The 20540-nt window shown below is 38.7% G+C and overlaps 4 protein-coding genes across 4 annotated transcripts in view; 1 reads left to right on the top strand and 3 right to left on the bottom strand.

Annotated features, from left to right (window-relative positions):
* LOC144015942 (guanine nucleotide-binding protein G(o) subunit alpha) overlaps positions 1 to 5159 on the top strand; it is a 93432-nt gene extending 88273 nt beyond the window's left edge. The window contains exon 8 of the mRNA XM_077516449.1: positions 1201 to 5159. Within this exon, the coding sequence (XP_077372575.1) occupies positions 1201 to 1388 (188 nt within the window). The 3' untranslated portion in view covers positions 1389 to 5159. The remainder of the gene's footprint in view (positions 1 to 1200) is intronic.
* Positions 5160 to 7796: 2637 nt separating this feature from the next.
* Positions 7797 to 15744, bottom strand: LOC144015940 (metalloproteinase inhibitor 2-like). The gene is made up of 6 exons (XM_077516447.1): positions 15703 to 15744; positions 8783 to 8958; positions 8559 to 8641; positions 8392 to 8491; positions 8138 to 8262; positions 7797 to 8014 (listed from the first exon to the last, which is right to left on the bottom strand). The coding sequence occupies exons 2-6, from the start codon at positions 8907 to 8909 to the stop codon at positions 7847 to 7849; spliced, it is 603 nt and encodes a 200-aa protein (XP_077372573.1). The 5' UTR covers positions 8910 to 8958; positions 15703 to 15744; the 3' UTR covers positions 7797 to 7846.
* Positions 11955 to 15709, bottom strand: LOC144015941 (metalloproteinase inhibitor 2-like). The gene is made up of 6 exons (XM_077516448.1): positions 15510 to 15709; positions 15288 to 15367; positions 15121 to 15220; positions 14940 to 14966; positions 12313 to 12410; positions 11955 to 12172 (listed from the first exon to the last, which is right to left on the bottom strand). Exons 1-6 carry the CDS (start codon positions 15637 to 15639, stop codon positions 12005 to 12007), a joined length of 603 nt encoding a protein of 200 aa, XP_077372574.1. The 5' UTR covers positions 15640 to 15709; the 3' UTR covers positions 11955 to 12004.
* Positions 15745 to 18038: 2294 nt separating the features above from the next.
* On the bottom strand, positions 18039 to 19275 carry LOC144015934 (metalloproteinase inhibitor 2-like). Its single transcript, XM_077516441.1, has 5 exons — positions 19040 to 19275; positions 18816 to 18895; positions 18649 to 18748; positions 18388 to 18512; positions 18039 to 18255 (listed from the first exon to the last, which is right to left on the bottom strand). Exons 1-5 carry the CDS (start codon positions 19167 to 19169, stop codon positions 18088 to 18090), a joined length of 603 nt encoding a protein of 200 aa, XP_077372567.1. The 5' UTR covers positions 19170 to 19275; the 3' UTR covers positions 18039 to 18087.
* Positions 19276 to 20540: the final 1265 nt, after the last annotated feature.

The raw sequence follows: 20540 nt of genomic DNA, 5'->3' as shown, positions 1-20540 counted from the left end.
ACTAAAAGACAAAAAAGAAGAAGAAGAAAAAGAACATTGATTGTGTTCCTCAACTGGCCACTGTACAGTAAGAAAAAAAATGCACAACTCATTCACTCCATACATTTTCACTGAAGCAATCCCATTCTCTCCCGGCTGTTTTACTGGATTTTGCAAGGCCCACAGAATATTGTGTTCTATTGCTATAAAAACATGGAACCTGCCAAAAGAAAGATTAGAGTCTCAAAAAAAAAAAAAAGAACATTTCTATCTGTTTCCGTTTTGCAGTAGTTAGCGTTAGAATGTAGCTAAATTTCATCATTATTCAAAAATCTGTTCTAAACTGTGGGGAAAACAGCTTGTTTGCAACATGGCCCTGGTTGATCTCTTATACTCTGCTTTCACCTGCTGGCCATTTTTGTAATAACTACCGTTCTCTGCAGTTCAGAGGCGGTTGCATCAAAGGCTTCTATGGGGTAGATGCCACAAGTTTCGACTTCCGGTTTTCCACACATCAGCGCCATGTCCGGCCACTGCTGGCTGCGTTCCAACACTTGCACCCCCACCCCTGCGCCCCCCAACCGCATGCTCCTGCCAATGGGCAGGAGCGCGCAGGGCGATGCGTAACCGAGGGGCACAACGTCGGAAGCGCAAGTATTGAGACTATTGAGTATTGATTTTCTTTACATGTCGCAAACCGGAATCCCCAAAAGTCCCGCCTCCTCCGTGGCATATACCCCATATGCTCTAGTATTTAAAAAAAAAATACAATAAAATAAATTACAAACGTATAAATACGTCTTTGGGACACTTAAAACACTTAAAATAGAACCTATTTATACATTGTTGGGAGAAAATGAGTTAATAAAGGATTGACAACCACTCGTCATCACCATCAACTCCCGTCTTGTGCGTTGGGTTCGGCTTCAGCTTCTCATCTACAGCCGCAGTGATGGTTTTGTTTGGTAAACTGCCAAAAGTGTGCATATGAATGCATGACAAATGTCTGACACTTTGTAGCTCGCACCTTCTGTGTCTGATTGGTTGATTTTCTTTGGGTGTGGTAGGGATTTTTATTTATTTATTCATTGTAGTTTCAGGTTTACACTGATAATTTTCCAAGTATGACCAGAAGTGATTTTTGGGGAAATTGCAAACTCTTTAATGTGACAACCAAACTGACACGTCTTAACTTCCCCCGCGTTTCCGATCTTCCTCCAGGACCAAACACTTACGAGGATGCAGCAGCTTATATCCAAGCACAGTTTGAGAGCAAGAATCGCTCCCCAAATAAGGAAATCTACTGTCACATGACCTGCGCCACAGATACAGGGAACATCCAGGTGGTGTTTGACGCCGTGACCGATATCATCATCGCCAACAACCTCCGAGGATGCGGCTTGTACTAAGCCAGCCCGGTGTAACAACCCCCGCCCGCTCCTTCCTTTCTCCTACGTTGTCCTCGACCACCTCGTCCTCCTCCTCAAGCCTCGAACTCTGACACTGCTGTGGAAATGATGATGGTAACGATGCTGATTATTTTAACAAAAAGAAGAAGAAAAATGCAACTAGGTACATATTAATGAAGATAATTGAAAAAGAAATACTAGGCATACATATATAAATATATATATATATATATTATATATAATGTTTTTAGTTCTTGTCCCTTGCTCTGGCTTGTTCCCTGATGTTCTCTGGCCTGCTGCCAAACAAACAAACGTGCTTTCGAAGGAAACACAAAACTCTGCAGCCTTCAAACCTTCTCGAACAAAGTTGATGAAAGTCTCCATTCTAATCAAATTTTCTTTTCCTGTGGTGTCTTTTGTTGCTAACAAAATATCTTTTTTTATTACCTTGGACATGGATTTGTCTTTTATTTTTGTCAATTATGTCTATATTTATTACATCAGCCTGTACACAGATTTGTATTCACATTTTGTCTCACCTGACACATTTGTTGTATATTATTTGTATTTCTTGCAACAGTAGTGTTTATGTAGGACCGATTTTGAATAAATATGTGAAAATGTCTATCACTTAAATAATATTAATTAAACAGGTCAGCCAATCAAAACCTTTTGAAAAACACTCAAGACCTGCTGAAACTGTCAAACACAAATGAATTTGTCTTTTGTTTACATTAGCAGAGACACTTTGGAGACATTTAGTTGTACATTTTCTTTTCAAATTGTATGACTTTACTGTTCCACATGGACTCCTGGCATGGACAGGAAGTGTTTCCCATACTGACTTTAGCCTGATAGCCAATGGGAAGCAGTGCCAGGTGTGACACATGCAGGTACTGTACTGTAGATAGCGATGCCTTTAGAAGCGAGTACACGTTATAACTACCTTTCTCACTATTATAACCTCTACTAATATTCTCGGTGTAAGGAAGATCAGTCCTGGTTTGAAAATGGTCGGTTAATTTATTCATTTATTTATTGATAACGACATCCTATCCCAGACATGCTGTATCTCTCTTTCTCTACATTTACAGTATACACCGTCATGCCTTTTACGTCTTTCACCTTCATCCATGCATGGCACCCTGGCATACGGTTATTATTGGAGGTGGGCCTCGGGGGGGTGAGGTTATACGAGGTCAAAAGGCCTCTCTCCCTCCTTGCGCCTGTTAATGCCCCTCACATGTATAGCATGATATTACTCCAGCCTTTGTATAAAGTGACCAAAAAAAAAAGAAAAAAGATCCACATAGATATTGTTCATATTTTTTAAAGACTCATTAAAAATGGAAAAACAAATAAAAGCACTTTGAAAAAAAACAAACAACATTTTAATAGAAAACAAATGGCATAAAGTAATTTAAAAAGAGCGATAGCTGTGAATATTTTCATTTCATCGTCGAGCCAACTGGGCTGTTGTGGTTGACTTAGAAGATGTTTTTTGGAGCCACTTTTGGCTTGCAGGGGGATAGATAAATACTGCAGTTGTGTTGACACACCAACACTCGGGCTAACACTCTCTTATCTATCCTATGTGTATGAACGAAGTAAACTTGTTCAGGTGAGACTAGTCTTAATTTTGTCTGCCATTTTAAAATGTAGTCTTAGTTTTAGTCCAATTTCAGGCACACTTGTTAGTTTTATCACAGTTAAGTCAACTTCATACCATTTTTATTTAGTCCAATTTTAGTCTACTATAAATCTAGAATTTCAGGATTTTACCCCTGAATATTTTTTGTCAGCTGATTATATTGAACCTTTTCTGTTCTAAAACTATTTCTCATAAAATGTTCTCATCTTTTTGATGGAAAAATAACTTGACACACAATTACAGTGGCTACTATGGCTCCATGCTATGAGCTAGTTAGCCAGCATTAGTTAGCAGTCACTATAGTCATTATTGTTGAAACATTGGATTAATGTTAAGTTATAACTATAATGTACTTTTTTTTTTAACATTTCACCGTGAATGCACCTCTTGTCTGTCACATGTTTGTGCTGTGTGTCACATGACAGTGTCACAGACGTGACAGATTAACAGAGACAAGATTTTACAAAATCATGTAATTTTTGTCTGCATTTTTGTTCATGAACTAAAACGTTCACAGATTTTAGTACAGTGAAGTACATTTTTATCTCATCTTTATTAATCGATGAAAATGCATACTGATTTATTCCCAGTTATTGTTTATTAAAGAGAGTTTTAGTCGAGTCTAGTTTTAGTCTGAAATGTGTTGACAAAATTATTTTTGTTTAGTTTTTGTTGGTGAAATTAACACTAGATGAGACACAAAATGGCTTGTAAGACAACCAGAACAGTCCAATTGCTAGTGATGGGGAAATTAAGCTTCATGAACACTTGCAGGTTTTGTGGGCGGGGTTTGTTTTTATTCTTTGCTTTGTTCGTTTGTTTGTTTTTTTACTCCTCTAGGTGGTGCTCTTGGTTTAAAGATAAAGGCTAGTATAATGGGAATTGATTACACTTCCACTGCATCTTTAAACCAAGAGTGCCATCTAGAGGCGTCAAAAGATCATCACAAAGCTTCATGAAGCTTCATTTGTCCGTCACTACCAGTTGCAAGAGATGGTTTCGCTTTTGGATGCAACCAACTACTGTATAATCAAGGTTTTGAAAGTTGAATGGTTATGTAAGAAGGTGCCGGAAAGACACAATTGTAGATTTTGGGATTGTTGCAGTAACGTTAATGTCAAACCTAAAAAAATAATAATAATAAAAAAAATAAAAAACACACACCAAAAAAATAGGATTTTTAAAAATCACCCTGTGTCAAGGTCAAGAATGGAACCGCATAAACGAACATGGGTATTACATAATGCTCCCAATGATCCTGTAATATTCTACAATATTTCCTGTGCTTTGTAGCTACAAAACGTTTTTTTTCTCTATATATCTCCCTTTTGTAAACTAAAAGATGTTTTGCATTTGGTTCCAGCTAGACAGCAAGCTGATTTGGAGTTCTCAAAAGACGACGTGTTGTAATGCTTTGAACTGTGCCCCATCTCCCGCTCTCGTTACAGTTTTGCCTGTTGCCCTGCATTAGAACGCGTGTCCTCACTTTAGCCTGACTCAGAACGATTAAATTATATTACAACAATATCTATTTTTTATTATTTCAGATTGACAGTTTGTTTTTGGGGGGGAACACGTTTCTTGCTGCGTCCGCTTGTTGGTAATGCCGCATGTTGTCACATTGCTCTATCAAATCATCCTCATTTTTCCTCCTCCTCTGTTAACAAATAGTTTTGACACACCTTTCAGGTCTACAATGAAAAGCACAGTTCTCTCTCACACACACAATACACACTTACACACCCACTCAATGCGTAAATATTAAAATTTCTTATTTAGTCATGTCTATATGTTAGCCTTCATCGAGCTGTCTATGTTGCACTCTTGCTCTTGTCCTCTTGAGTTACAGTTTGGAAAAGAGAGAGCAAATGTGTTTAATGACATAATATACCTGTTTTGTTTTTTCGCATTCTGTTCTTGATACTTTCATTTGTCTTTTTATACTATCTGTTCTCAAATCAGTGATTTTTTTTTCTGTGCAGCTTTTTTTCTCTATCTCCCTCCTCTTTAGTGAATGGTTGTTATTTCATGTGGGATGTCTGTGATGGAAAAACCAATCGAATGTAGTGTTTACATTAAAAGCCACTGTTTTCATGACTACAAAAAATACTCAATGATGATTTGTCTTTTCTGTACAAAACACTCGAAAATGCTTTCCTATTATCATCTCGCAGTACACTTTGTGCAAACATTTTGGGACAGCTGGCCATGTATATACAGGAGACATACAATTTGAAGAAAGTATTGAGTTGGGAGCATCCAAGTATGTCCACGCCAAACAAAAACAGAGCCGATTCGGCACATCAAACTTTTCACACTTTTTCTTGTGCTTTTGAATGAGAAGATGTGAACTTTAACTGGTACTCCCTATTTATAGCACTACCATTTGTGAACCAAAACCCTTGATGATATCAATTAACATTGGCATCGTGTCTGAAACAAGATTCAGGATCCTGTCATATCATATTAATGAAGCACTGCTGCTCATTAATTGCATTTTAATGAGCGCTTGCTGTTTTCCAGAGGGCGTCCTACAGCAGGCAGCCCAAGCCTGCTGCAATGACAGCGGGAGGATCATTTATCTTTCCTGTGATTTTTGGAAAGAATTAAAATAATGTAAGTCTGTGATGGTGTGGTAGTTTTCATGTTTGACTTTAATGCAGACAAGGTAGGTTCACTTCTCACTCACAATATGATTCCGTGTGTGAGCGGTCTGTTTGTCCATACTGTATGTTGCATGTGCCCTGTAATTGAATGGCAGACAATTTAAGGTGTAGTTCCTTTTGCCGGAAGTGAGCTGAGATATACTCCAACTTAACTTTCATTCTAAACAAGAAGATTTTGGGAGATAGTTAATTTTGTCCCTATAAGGCCAAACGTATCATATTAAATACAAAACATTTTGAGCCCTCTATTTTTTTTAGCATATTTTTTTTTCCCCATTAAAACCCTGACATGACACTTGAATTGCACGGATAACCCATTAGAGGGCAGTATTACCCAGCTGATGGCTTTTCCAGTGACGTTGCGAGATCGCCCCAATTGAGAAAGGAGAGAAACCTATACTTATTAGTGGGTAATGTTGTTTCTGATTTTTGGAAATACTAATATGTTTGATAGGTTAGTTTATGATATTTTTGACAGTTATAAATGTATGAATTTAAAGCATTGTGACCGGATGCATCAAATGTGATACAAATCAAAAGCCAATATGTGAAAGTTGATTTTATTTTATTTTTATTTATTTCAAAAGGACCAATAAATACTCTATTTACAAAGAATCCAAATTTTCTCATATATTTCATGGTTCAGGCTTTATAGAGTTAATGACTGAGGCCAAGTGAGATAGGGAATCAATCATATTCACATCTACAAGCAAGTTAGTTTCCAGTTAACCCAAGATAAATTAAAAAAAAGAAATGGTGGGATGCAAATGAGTCCCCCAAAAAGCAACCCACACAAGCATAGAGGGAGCATGCAAACACTAGAAAGGCCTGAGATGCGGTCTGAACCAAAAACTTTTCTCTAGTGTGCTGCAGATTGTGGAGCTCACAGATGAGAAAGAAGCCTGACAGACAGAATAACAGATGTGGAGACAGAGGAGGCAGAGTTGGGTCGGAAGTGTCTGACAGAATTCCCTCAAACGTGAAGACAGTGAAATAGGACTATTTCATCATTATTGGTGTAACACTTGCTGCAAGGAAAAGGCCGGTTCGCTGGATTCAGGATGCATACAGAGAATGTGAGTGATGGAGACAAAAAAAAAAAAAAAAAAAAAAAAAAAAAAAAAGAGGCAGTGGGAAGACGAGTTCTCAGTGGCATTCAGTGTTCTTCCTAATTACTTCGGAAATGTGATCCTGATGTCTGGTTCTTTTAGCCACAATATGGTGCTGAAAATCACCACACAAACATTTTACGTCAATAATTACATTTATCTGCACAACAGTCATTTTTATATCGTCACCACATTCAGGTACTGCAGTTATATTGGCAATGACGGACTGCTTTTTATATAGATTTTATTTTTGAGCCATGAAGCAAAACAGTGCAAATGCATTTATAACAAAAAAAAAAAAAAAAAAAATTGGAGGGGAGGAATTGCCGTGTATACCAGCAGCAAAATAAACAGGCTTTACACATTCTGCTAAAAAAAAAAAGGAGCAGAAAGTAGTAAATGTTTAATCCCACCCCATTATCAGATTTATATTACATGCCGTACTACTGTCACTTATCTACTAAAAAGGTAAACAGATTAAGAAAACTCATATTACAGTACCACAAACCAAACTAATACTTTTAAATTAGTGTGGGTGGGGTCTTTGAAATTCTTGTGTACTAAGCTTGAGATTGTTGGCACCGAATGGTTCTGTACCCTACTAGCCAGACAAATCAACTCAAAAGCAGTTTTTAAAAAAAAAAAAAAAAAAAAAAGTGTTAATTGTACCAATTAGAGGTTTGTTATAACTGTCAACATTACATATTTTTTTTGGGCAAATCGTGAAAGAGCAGCTTTAAGTACATTTAACATAACCCAACTCAAGAGAACCATTATGGCAAGTCCATTTCAATTGCATATTTAGGATTCTAGCAGTGCCAAGCAAACTTCATTGCTCAGCTGAAAGGAGTTGACAAACGCCAAATCCCATAATTTGAAATGTTTGCAAAGCATCTTAAAGATGCTCAAAGCAACATGATAGCACAAGTTTGTAAAATACTGGTAATGTAGTTGAAGTGCTCAATTGTCAGAAACCACTGCATTGATTTTAATCAATATTTATTTTCAGTTAGCCTTTCATTCCCCTGTAGGTCACCACCCCTGACGCCAGGCAGTCCCCCTGTGCCAGGTACACCAGCCCTTGCGGGACTTGACGCAAGCAGAGTTCCGGGTCTGGTCACTAGTGCCAAACATGTGGTCTGTCCACAAGCAGTCAGTCTGGCCGGTCATGCAGCACGGGTAGGACAAGCACGATTTGATCTGTGAGTGACAGGAATTTCATCATGTTCAAGCACATTGAAAAAAAATAAATAGAATAAAGCAGTTGGTACTTGAGAATATCAGCAATAAACACATTAAAATTGATGTTTTGAAAGTTCCTACCGTGCAATCGCAACCCTTCTTGTAGAAGGAGTGCAAAAGCTTCTTTTGCGTCGCACTCAACGCATCCCACGGCTGATAGAAGTCACACTTGGAGAGATGCAGAATGTTATCGGAATGCACTCTGCCTGCAATGGCACAAGAAGCAAGAGGAAGGTCATGAAACAGGAAAAACTGCAGTTAAATATTTGTCAATGCATCACTGAAGGCTTATATAAAAAGTATACACATGAATAAATTTTTTATTTTTTTTATACCCATGAGTAGATATTCAGTGCCCTTGGTCAGTGTGACGCCACATGCTGCAGAGCTGGGTGCAGTGTAGATGACACCAAAAGACTTGGAACCCTTCAAGTTCTGAAGGGAGAACACTTGGTGAGGAGTTGTACAGTTTACATGCCAAAATATAAATAAACCATTTTACCCTTGTCTGTTGGATGTCATACTTGGTGAGTTTCTCTTCTCCATGATGGAATGGCATCACTCCAATAACCTTCGCCCTGATGACTACAAAGATAAGTTTGGAAAAGGCACATTAAACAAAACCGCTGGCTAAATTGGGAAGCTCTGTCATATACATTCAGAATAAACACTCACCCAAATATGCCTTTCAAAATATATACACGGTAAAAGATTAAAGTGGCTTACCAACATCTGCTTGGCAAAACATCTGCTGCGGATGCGCCGGTAAACAGGTGCAGGTATATGTCCCTTCTGTCTGGAGCCCCCACAAGCACAGCAACACAAGAGGTAGCACAAAGTTTTTCCAGCTCATCCTTGATTGTTCAGGGAAAGCAAGTCAAAAAACAGCAGATTTGAATAATGCAAAAGAAGAGCTCAGTTGCAGTTGGTTCACTCTGCTTGAGTCAAACCTCACGAGTGCCTTTTAATGGCTGCCGATATGCCAACAAGTGACATCACCTGCATAGCCTTGTGATTGTTTTCACCTGTTTTTCACCCTTAAGCACAATTAAGCACACCTGAGTGCACCTGCGTGAGTTTATGGTGGCTGGCCAATGGAGGGCGATAGGGAGCCACATCCCAACTCATCAAGACATGAGAAAAATAAATAAGTTAAAAATTAAATAAAAAAAAAAAAGCGTGGTAAAGTTGTTTTTCTTATTATTATATATATATATATATATTTTTTTTTTTTTTTCTAAATACAATAGTTTGAAGATACATACTGAAAACATGTCCAAAAACTGAGAGCACTTTTGCCCTGAATTGTTTTGAAATAGGTTACTTGCATTCTTGGGATTTTATTATTATTATTTTTTTTTTTAATGTACGGCCACCATCTTGGGTGACCTCTCACAGGCTACATGCACACGCAACTGTGAACGGTGATCATCTTATATTATGGCATTTTCAAAGTATTTTGATGCCTTGTCAGCTAAGTTACTCTCGTCCCATTCACGCTATCTCAGGCTGATTTCTCAGCAGGGGAGGCTCGGCCAAGTGTGTCTTATAAGGTAAAAAAAAAACTTGCCAACTACTGAACATACTGAAGACGAGCTGTTTTCCTTGTTCGGGTGCCTGTAAAAGAGAAGCGGCAGAATTTGAAGGAGAATCTCCATCCATCAGCTGTCGCATCGACATCATACTTTCTTCAGTCATATCCTATATTTTTTCATTATATCATATGTATGGGAATATATAGTCACATTGTTAACTCTTTCACTACGAGCCACATACGATACGTATCACGATACAGGGGTCACGATTCGATATGTATCGCGATTCATGTCTCCCAATACTTGATCTTCAAGGCGATATGTATCCTGATATTTCACGTTCATTTACTTGCATTTTATAATAACAGTCATATGTATACCTAAAGGTTATGTTTATTATGCTGGATAACAAAAATGTTTTTGTTAGTAGCTCTTTTGGTTTATCACCTAGCGGCATGCCTGGTTTAAATGTGTACGCACTGCAGAGCAAGGAGCAGTTTTCACAGACACACCGGGAAAATTTATTAATAAGCATAAGCCGATATGAGTAAAAATATCAAAGTATTCAAGTTACAGCTCTAAAATGGGCTTATTTTGAAATATTTGGGGAAATAAAAACATTTTTTTTCATGTAAAACATTTTATTTTGTTTTTTAAACAAAATATACGAAAATTGGTACATTAAGACACATGTGCAATGTTAAGTTTATAAGTAAATAAATGTTGATATTCTTCCTCTGCTTTAATTTTTCTTAGCAAGACAGTGTACAATCACTGGTGAGCTATTTTTGCATTAATTGAAGGCAATTAACTTCAAAGACGCTGTTTTTTATTTTTTAGGTACAATGCAAGCTGCAAAGGCAAACGTTAACTACCTATTTAAAGTTAACGAGCAAAATCGATTCTGACGCCTGCGTATCGATACGTGTATTGTAATGAGGCCCGCAACGATATATTGCCATATCAATTATTTGAGCACACCCCTAGATGTGGAGGTGAATAATTATTAAAATGGGGAAAAATACATTAATTTTCTACTGCAGAGATTATGCTAAAAGTAGGTTTTGCTCTATCTGGCAGAGAGCAAACTGAAGGACCAATCAGATGCGAGGCAGGTTCAACAATTTATTTGGGTGACTACGTTGGGCAAATATAAAAAAATAAAAAATAAAAACTTTAAAAACTGCTAAAAATAAGGTTTGAATAAAACAATCATTAAAAAGAAGTGAGGGTTGCAATTTTTTTTTTTTTTAAAGGCAAGGGGTAAATACCCCTCTTCATGGCGCAGGTAATGGAGTCGTGGGAAGTCTCTCTTGAGCAGGAGGTCCGGCCTCAACTTCTTGGGTAGTCCAGCAACCACGGTGGGGTGAGGCTTACAGGTGACAGCAACAAGGACACCCGTGGCAGTAAAACATTTGACCAACCGCATCTCCAGTTGCCGGCGACTGCTCTTAATGTGCAGATGTGGATGCATTGCTGAGGAAGAGCCCATCCTTGGAGGTAAAGTTTGGTCCTGGAGGCCACTGACCCCAACAAAAAAAAATGCAAACAGAAGCCATGATTCAACATGCGAAAAAACAAAATGCATCTGCTTGCACCGTCTTGAGGCTTTGTGCCCTGAATGCTTTGCCAATTTCTATACAGTATCCAGTGAGGAGACTGTGTCAAATAAGTTGGCTAATACATAGTAGCCCTGTTTGTTTTAGTGAGTCATTTAGTGTATTTAATTTAAAAAAAAAAAAAAAAAAATCTTTGGGTAAATTACGCTTTACATTGCAATTTTCCACCTTACCAGGCCCTCAAAGCACATTCAGCCAACATCAACAGGGTTCAGTATCTTGCTTTATGATACATCAGCATGTCAACAATGGCTGAGGATCAAACCTACATTCTCTTAGTTATGGGACTACCACTCCACAGCAGTTCTGAAAAATTAGATATTCTATAATTTACCCCCCCTCTATAACAGTTTCTCACATGCAAATCCATTTTAGAGGACATTTCACTTTTTGAAAAAGGGGATTCCCCCCTTCTAAAGAGTAATGTAGGTTACAATTAGTGCATGAAAGTGCTAGAGCAGCGCAGGGAAAATTTGGTCGCTTCCCTTCAACACAGTTGATATGATCAACTCATCAGCAAGTCTAAAAATCCTGTCTATTGGAATCAGTTTGTTGGAAGAGGGAAACCTCACCCCTCGAGGCCTGCCCCTGTGCTAAAGACTTCAAGTTGCTGAAGGCATCAAATTGAACATAATTTGAAACGCTTGCAAAGCATCTTAAATACGCCCAAATCAACATGAAAGCAGAAGTTGATAAAATAATGGTTCTTCAGTCAGACGTGCTCAATTGATAGAAAACACTGCATTGATTTTAATCAATATTTATTTTCAGTTAGCCTTTCATGCTCCTGTTGGTCACCACCCCTGACGCCAGGCAGTCTCCCTGTGCCAGGTACACCAGCCCTTGCGGGACTTGACGCAAGCAGAGTTTCGGGTCTGGTCACTAGTGCCAAACATGTGGTCTGTCCACAAGCAGTCAGTCTGGCCGGTCATGCAGCACGGGTAGGAAAAGCACGATTTGATCTGTGGGTGACCAAGGACAGGAATTTCATTGTTCAATCACATTGTAAAGAATATTGGAATAAAGCAGTTGGCACTTGGACAAATTCTTGAGACTATATCAGGAATAAATACATTAAAATAGATGTTTTGAATGTTTCTACCGTGCAATCGCAACCCTTCTTGTAGAAGGAGTACAAAAGCTTCTTTTGCGTCGCACTCAACGCATCCCACGGCTGATAGAAGTCACACACGGAGATATCAATCAACTTTATTTATATAGCACCTTTCATACATTTAAAATGCAACTCAAAGTGCTGGACATCCATAATGCAATAAAAGAAAAGAAAGAAAAAGCCCCCCCATCCCCATGATCGTACCCACAGACACACCCAAAACCCAACAAACACATGAAAACCACAACATGGCGGGGCACAGATGTACCCTGTAAGGAAAGGCACCCAGGAGGAGTTCATCCACAGTGAGATGGATGAAGACCAAGCATCCCTCTCACTGTGGAGGCTCCCCCATGAGAAAACACTGGAGCTAAAAATTTTATAACTACCAAATAAAAACATTTAAACACTAAAAGAAAATGGTTAAACACGATAGAAAAAATAAATAAATAAAAACAAAGCTACAAGACAATATAGATTAAAAGTTAAATAAATAAAAGGGGATAAAAAAGTAAAAATAATAATAAGTAAAATAAAATAAAAATAAAAAAGGTCAATCAAATGCCAAACTAAAAAAGTAAGTCTTAAGCCTCCTCTTAAAAACATAAATATTCTCTGCAGACCTGATGCTCTCTGGCAGGCCATTCCATAGGTGAGGACCATAGTGGCTAAAGGCAGCTTCACCATGTGTCTTGGTCCTCACCTTTGGAATAGTTAAAAGGCCGCTGCCAGAAGACCTCAGAGGCCGCGAGGGGTAATAGGGTAAAAGCAAGTCAGATAAATAAGATGGGCCAAGACCGTTAAGACATTTAAAAACTAATAAAAGCACCTTAAAATCAATCCTGAAACGCACGGGGAGCCAATGCAGCGTTTTTAAAACTGGTGTAATGTGCTCCCGCCCTCCGGTCCCCGTCAGCACACGTGCAGCTGAGTTCTGAAGGAGCTGTAGGACTGAAATATTCTTTTTGGGAAGACCAGAGAGCAGGGAATTACAATAATCTAAACGACAAGAAATAAAAGCATGCATCAGCACCTCCGTGTTGGCCTGTGAGAGAAACGGGCGGACTCTGGCAATATTCTTAAGATGGTAAAAACCGATCTTGGCTACATTTTTAATATGTGGATTAAAAGTTAGCTCAGAGTCAAAAAGGACGCCCAAATTCTTTACACATTGCGTGGGTTTAAAATCTTGTAGTTTAGGTAAAAGTTTCTCTCTCTGACCTTCAGGACCGATGACTAAAACCTCTGTTTTGTCCTGGTTGAGCTGCAGGAAATTTTCTGCCATCCATGACTTAATATCTAAAATACAATTTAAAAGGGTATCAATAGGCCCCATGTCATCAGGTGACACGGCGATATACAGCTGTGTATCATCAGCGTAACTGTGGAAGTTGACGCCGTGTCTCCTGATGACTTCCCCAAGGGGAAGCATATAAAGATTAAAAAGTAATGGGCCTAAGATTGAGCCTTGGGGAACCCCACATTTAATTTCATGGGTTTCAGAGGAACATGTATCCATACTTACAAAGAAATATCGGTGTGTGAGATAGGAATAAAACCAGTTAAAAACTGTACCAGAGATGCCCACCAGGCTTCTAAGTCTGTTTAATAAAGTGTGGTGATCTACTGTATCAAAGGCAGCACTTAAATCCAGTAGCACCAAGACTGTAAGCTTTTTCATATCTTCATTACACCTGATATCATTTAAAATCTTTAAAAGGGCAGTCTCGGTACTGTGGTTCATCCTAAAACCAGACTGATATTTCTCTAAAATATTTGTATCTAAAAATGAATTCAATTGAATAAAAACAATTTTTTCTAAAATCTTACTTAAAAAGGGTAAGTTGGATATAGGTCGATAACTATTAAAACTGCTTGGGTCCAAATTGCTTTTCCTCAGAAGGGGCTTCACCACCGCCGTTTTAAAGGCGGCAGGAAAGACACCCGTCTGAAGAGAGCAATTGACTATAGTTAAAATCTGTTCCTCAAAAAATCCATAAAATGTCTTAAAAAGTGATGTGGGAATCGGATCTAAAAGGCAGGTTGTTGGGTTGACCTGGGAGAAAACTCGACCAAGTGTCCTTGCATCAACCAGGGTAAAACTTTCCAGTGTTTCCTCAGGTAAAAGTGACTGTCCATATTTATTAAAAATTATATTTTGATCAACTAAAAGACTGGACCTAATGCCATCAATTTTACTTCTGAAGTGGTCTGCAAAGCCATCACAGAGAGTGTTTGATGGAGTCTGTGATGGCTTTTTAAAATCAGGATTGGTTAAAAGATCGAAAGTGGAGAAAAGAAATTTAGGATCTTTTGAATGAACTGCGATTAAATTTGAGAAATAAGATATTCTTGCCTGTTTGACTGTTTTATTGTAGGATTTAAGTTGTTCACGTAAAATTTCATAATGTATTGAAAGTTTAGTTTTTCTCCACCTCCTTTCAGCACACCTGCATTTTCATTTTAATTTTTTAATCTCGTCATTTCTCCACGGGGGAATAGTCTTTAATTTTATAGTTTTGGTTAAAAGTGGAGCTACTTCATCCAAAGTTGTTCTTAAGTTCTTATTAAAATTATCAACAATAAAATCACATGAAGCAGGTAGAAAGTCATATGCAGCCTGTCATCAGACCACAGTCGGCCTGCAATGGGACAAGACCCAAGAGGAATGTCATGAAACAGGAACAACTGGACTGTTAAATATTTTGTCAAAAACACGTCACAATACATGTCATCACTGAAGGCTTATATAAACAAACAGAGGATACACATGAAAGACAATGTTATTTTTAATACCCATGATTAGATATTCAGTGCCCTTGGTCAGTGTGACGCCACATGCTGCAGAGCTGGGTGCAGTGTAGATGACACCAAAAGACTTGGAACCCTTCAAGTTCTGAAGGGAGAACACTTGGTGAGGAGTTGTACAGTTTACATGTCAAAAAATAAATAAACCATTTTACCCTTGTCTGTTCGATGTCACACTTGGTGAGTGTTTCTAAATGTTTGCCCGGCTTCACTCCAACAACCTTGGCCTTGATGACTAGAAAGATAAGTTCAGAAAAGGAAAATTAAAACAAAATAAGTTCCTAAATTGGGAAGCCGTCACATACATTCAGAATAAACACTCAACCAAAGACGCCATTTAAAATATATACACACGGTCAAAGATTAAAATGGCTTACCAACAACATCTGCTTGGCAAAACACCTGCTGCGGATGCACCGGTAAACAGGTGCACGCTTGTGCCCCTTCCTCTTGGAGCCCCCACAAGCACAGCAACACAAGCGGTAGCACAAAGTTCTTCCAGCTCATCCTTGATTGTTCAGGGAAAGCAAGTAAAAAAAACCAGCAGATTTGAATAGCGCAAAAGAAGAGCTCAGTTGCAGTTGGTTCACTCTGCTTGAGTCAAACCTCACGAGTGCCTTTTAATGGCTGCCGATACGCCCACAAGTGACAACACCTGCATACCTGATTGTTTTCACCTGTTTTTCACCTTAAGCACAATTAAGCACACCTGAGTGCACCTGTGTGAGTTTATGGTGGCTGGCCAATGGAGGGCGATAGGGAGCCACATCCCAACTCATCAAGACGAGAAAAATAAATAAGTTAAAAATTAAATTTAAAAAAAAAAAAAGCGTGGTAAAGTTGTTTTTCTTATTTTTTGTTTTTTTTTTTCTAAATACAATAGTTTGAAGATACATACTGAAAACATGTCCAAAAACTGAGAACACTTTGGCCTGAATTATTTTGAAATAGGTTACTTGCATTCTTGGGATTTTATTATTATTAATTTTTTAAATGTACGGCCACCATCTTGGGTGACCTCTCACAGGCTACATGCACACGCAGCTGTGAACGGTGATCATCAACTTATATTATGGCATTTTCAAAGTATTTTGATGACTTGTCAGCTAAGTTACTCTCGTCCCATTCACGCTATCTCAGGCTGATTTCTCGGCAGGGGAGGCTCGGCCAAGTGTGTCTTATAAGGCAAAAAAAAAACTTGCCAACTACTGAACATACTGAAGACGAGCTGCTTTCCTTGTTCGGGTGCCTGTAAAAGAGAAGCGGCAGAATTTGAAGCAGAATCTCCATCCATCACCTGCCACATCGACATCATACTTTCTTCAGTCATATACTATATTTTTTCATTATATCATATGTATGGGAATATATAGTCACATTGTTCATAAACCAAATGATCTGTGGTTGACAAGCCAATGCATTTGAATCAAAAGGCACAAAAACAGAGGCTGCAGGAACCTGGCACACAAGTGGCTGCTTTATTTGGCTCCATGTGATTAAAACATTTAATATACATTTCATATGATCCAATCAGATGCGAGGCAGGTTCAACAATTTATTTGGGTGACTAGGTTGGGCAAATATAAAAAGATTTAAAAAAAGAAAAAAAAAGAAAAAGAAACTTTAAAAACTAAAACCTGCTAAAAATGAGATTAGAATAAAACAATCAAAAAAATAAAAAAAATAAAGTGAGGGTTGCAATCTGTTTCTTTTAAAAGGCAAGGGGTAAAGACCCCTCTTCATGGCGCAGGTAATGGAGTCATGGGAAGTCTCTCTTGAGCAGGAGGTCCGGCCTCAACTTCTTGGGTAGTCCAGCAACCACGGTGGGGTGAGGCTTACAAGTGACAGCAACAAGGACACCTGTGGCAGTAAAACATCTGACGAACCGCATCTCCAGTTGCCGGCGACTGCTCTTAATGTGCAGATGTGGATGCATTGCTGAGGAAGAGCCCATCCTTGAGGTAAAGTTTGGTCCTGGAGGCCACTACCCCCAACTCACCACAGCAAAAAAATGCAAACAAGCCATGATTCAGCATGTATGCGAAAAACAAAATACATCTGCATGCACCGTCTTGTGGCTTTGTGCCCTGAATGCTTTGCCAATTTCTATACTGTATCCAGCGAGGAGACTATTGATGTCAAATCAGTTGGCTAATACATCTGTTTCAGTGAGTCATTTAGTGTATTTAATGTAAAAAAAAAAAAAAATCTTTTGGTAAATGATACATTTATATTTCACTCTTCCACCTTAGCAGGCCCTCAAAGCACATTCAGCCAACATCAAGAGGGTTCAGTATTTTGCTTAAGGATATGTCAGCATAGCAACAATGGCTGAGGATCAAACCCACAACCTTCGAGTTATGACTACCACACCACCCCATAGCAGTTTTCAAAAATTTTAAATTTAATGTGAACACAATGTTAATTAGATGTTCTATAGTTTACCCCCATATCAATTTCTCAAATGCACATCCATTTTAGTGGACATTTCACTTTTTGAAAAAGGTGATTCATACTGAAGAGCAATATGGTGAAGAAAAAAAAAAAAAAAGTTACAATTACTGCATGAAAGTGTGAGCGCAGGACAGGGCAAACTTTGGTCCCTGAGGGCCAAAGTCCTGCAGGTTTTGGATGTTGCCCTTCAACACAATTGGGATATGATCAACTCATCAGCAAGCCTAATAATCCTGTTTAGAATCTGTGGGAAGAGGGGAAACCTCCAAAACCTCAGCCCTCGAGGCCTGTCCCTGTGCTCGAGACTTCAAGTTGCTGAAGGCATCAAATTGAACATAATTTGAAATTATGCTGATTTGAGCATCTGTAAGATGCTCAAATCAACATGAAAGTACAAGTTTGTAAAATACTGGTAATGTCATCTGGTGCTCAATTGTCAGAAAACACTGCACTGATTTTAATCAATATTTATTTTCAGTTAGCCTTTCATGCTCCTGTTGGTCACCACCCCTGACGCCAGGCAGTCTCCCTGTGCCAGGTACACCAGCCCTTGCGGGACTTGACGCAAGCAGAGTTTCGGGTCTGGTCACTAGTGCCAAACATGTGGTCTGTCCACAAGCAGTCAGTCTGGCCGGTCATGCAGCACGGGTAGGACAAGCACGATTTGATCTGTGGGTGACAGGAATTTCATCATGTACGGTACATTGAAAAAAAAATAAATAAAAAAATAGAATAAAGCAGTTGGTACTTGAGACTATCAGGAATAAAATACATTAAAATTGATGTTTTGAATGTTCCTACCGTGCAATCGCAACCCTTCTTGTAGAAGGAGTGCAAAAGCTTCTTTTGCGTCGCACTCAACGCATCCCACGGCTGATAGAAGTCACACTTGGAGAGATGCAGAATGTTATCGGAATGCACTCTGCCTGCAATGGCACAAGAAGCAAGAGGAAGGTCATGAAACAGGAAAAACTTTACTGTTAAATATTTGTCAATGCATCACAATATATCACTGAAGGCTTATATAAACAGTATACACATGAATGAAATTATTTTTTATACCCATGAGTAGATATTCAGTGCCCTTGGTCAGTGTGGCGCCACATGCTGCAGAGCTGGCTGCAGTGTAGATGACACCAAAAGACTTGGAACCCTTCAAGTTCTGAAGGGAGAACACTTGGTGAGGAGTTGTACAGTTTACATGCCAAAATATAAATAAACTATTTTACCCTTGTCTGTTGGATGTCATACTTGGTGAATGTGTGTAAATGTTTGCCCGGCTTCACTCCAACAACCTTGGCCTTGATGACTAGAAAGATAAGTTCAGAAAAGGAAAATTTAAACAAAATAACCCCCTAAATTGGGAAGCTGTCATATACATTTAGAATAAACACTCACCCAAAGACGCCATTTAAAATATATACACACACGTTCAAAGATTAAAATGGCTTACCAACAACATCTGCTTGGCAAAACTCCTGCTGCGGATGCACCGGTAAACATTTGCAGGTATATGTCCCTTCTGTCTGGAGCCCCCACAAGCACAGCAACACAAGCGGTAGCACAAAGTTCTTCCAGCTCATCCTTGATTGTTCAGGGAAAGCAAGTCAAAAACCAGCAGATTTGAATAGCGCAAAAGAAGAGCTCAGTTGCAGTTGGTTCACTCTGCTTGAGTCAAACCTCACGAGTGCCTTTTAATGGCTGCCGATACGCCCACAAGTGACATCACCTGCATACCTGATTGTTTTCACCTGTTTTTCACCTTAAGCACAATTAAGCACACCTGAGTGCACCTGCGTGAGTTTATGGTGGCTGGCCAATGGAGGGCGATAGGAAGCCACATCCCAACTCATCAAGACATGAGAAAAATAAATGTTAAAAATTACATTTAAAAAAAGTGTGGTAAAGTTGTTTTTCTTCTTCTTATTTTTAATTTTTTTCTAAATACAATAGTTTGAAGATACATACTGAAAACATGTCCAAAAACTGAGAACACTTTTGCCCTGGATTGTTTTGAAATAGGTTACTTGCATTCTTGGGATTTTTTATTTATTTATTTTTTTTAAATGTACAGCCACCATCTTGGGTGACCTCTCACAGGCTACATGCACACGCAGCTGTGAACGGTGATCATCAACTTATATTATGGCATTTTCAAAGTATTTTGATGCCTTGTCAGCTAAGTTACTCTCGTCCCATTCACGCTATCTCAGGCTGATTTCTCGGCAGGGGAGGCTCGGCCAAGTGTGTCTTATAAGGTAAAAAAAAAACTTGCCAACTACTGAACATACTGAAGACGAGCTGCTTTCCTTGTTCGGGTGCCTGTAAAAGAGAAGCGGCAGAATTTGAAGGAGAATCTCCATCCATCAGCTGTCACATCGACATCATACTTTCTTCAGTCATATCCTATATTTTTTCATTATATCATATGTATGGGAATATATAGTCACATTAATAAACCAAATGATCTGTGGTTCACAAGCCAATGCATTTGAATCAAAAGGCACAAAAACAGAGGCTGCAGGAATCTGGCACACATGTGGCTGCTTTATTTGGCTCAATGTGATTAAAAAATATAAACATTTCATATGATCCAATCAAATGCGAGGCAGGTTCAACAATTTATTTGGGTGACTAGGTTGGGCAAATAAAAGATTTAAAAAAAGAAAAAAGAAACTTTAAAAACTAAAACCTGCTAAAAATAAGGTTAGAATAAAACAATCTTAACAAAAAAAAAAAAAAAAGTGAGGGTTGCAATCTGTTTCTTTTAAAAGGCAAGGGGTAAAGACCCCTCTTCATGGTGCAGGTAATGGAGTCGTGGGAAGTCTCTCTTGAGCAGGAGGTCCGGCCTCAACTTCTTGGGTAGTCCAGCAACCACGGTGGGGTGAGGCTTACAGGCGACAGCAACAAGGACACCTGTGGCAGTAAAACATTTGACAAACCGCATCTCCAGT

The sequence above is a fragment of the Festucalex cinctus genome, chromosome 3 (genome assembly GCF_051991245.1).
Source record: "Festucalex cinctus isolate MCC-2025b chromosome 3, RoL_Fcin_1.0, whole genome shotgun sequence".
In the NCBI taxonomy this organism is placed as follows: domain Eukaryota; kingdom Metazoa; phylum Chordata; class Actinopteri; order Syngnathiformes; family Syngnathidae; genus Festucalex; species Festucalex cinctus.
The sequence above is the reverse complement of the archived record's forward strand: the minus strand, read 5'-3'. Positions and strand labels throughout refer to the sequence as shown.

Excerpts from the sequence above, each read along its gene's own strand:
- LOC144015941 (XM_077516448.1), bottom strand. The coding sequence starts at position 15,639 with ATGAGCTGGAAGAACTTTGTGCTACCGCTTGTGTTGCTGTGCTTGTGG. Across the intron at positions 12,411-14,939 it reads GTGGTCTGATGACAGGCTGC|ATATCTCCGTGTGTGACTTC; the intron begins ATATGACTTTCT and ends TAAAGTTGATTG. Across the intron at positions 12,173-12,312 it reads AGAAGGGTTGCGATTGCACG|ATCAAATCGTGCTTTTCCTA; the intron begins GTAGAAACATTC and ends GGTCACCCACAG.
- LOC144015934 (XM_077516441.1), bottom strand. The coding sequence starts at position 19,169 with ATGAGCTGGAAGAACTTTGTGCTACCGCTTGTGTTGCTGTGCTTGTGG. Across the intron at positions 18,896-19,039 it reads TTGCCAAGCAGATGTTGTTG|TCATCAAGGCCAAGGTTGTT; the intron begins GTAAGCCATTTT and ends TTATCTTTCTAG. Across the intron at positions 18,513-18,648 it reads CACTGAATATCTACTCATGG|GCAGAGTGCATTCCGATAAC; the intron begins GTATAAAAAATA and ends GTGCCATTGCAG.
- LOC144015940 (XM_077516447.1), bottom strand. The coding sequence starts at position 8,909 with ATGAGCTGGAAAAACTTTGTGCTACCTCTTGTGTTGCTGTGCTTGTGG. Across the intron at positions 8,642-8,782 it reads GTTTTGCCAAGCAGATGTTG|TCATCAGGGCGAAGGTTATT; the intron begins GTAAGCCACTTT and ends TTATCTTTGTAG. Across the intron at positions 8,263-8,391 it reads CACTGAATATCTACTCATGG|GCAGAGTGCATTCCGATAAC; the intron begins GTATAAAAAAAA and ends GTGCCATTGCAG.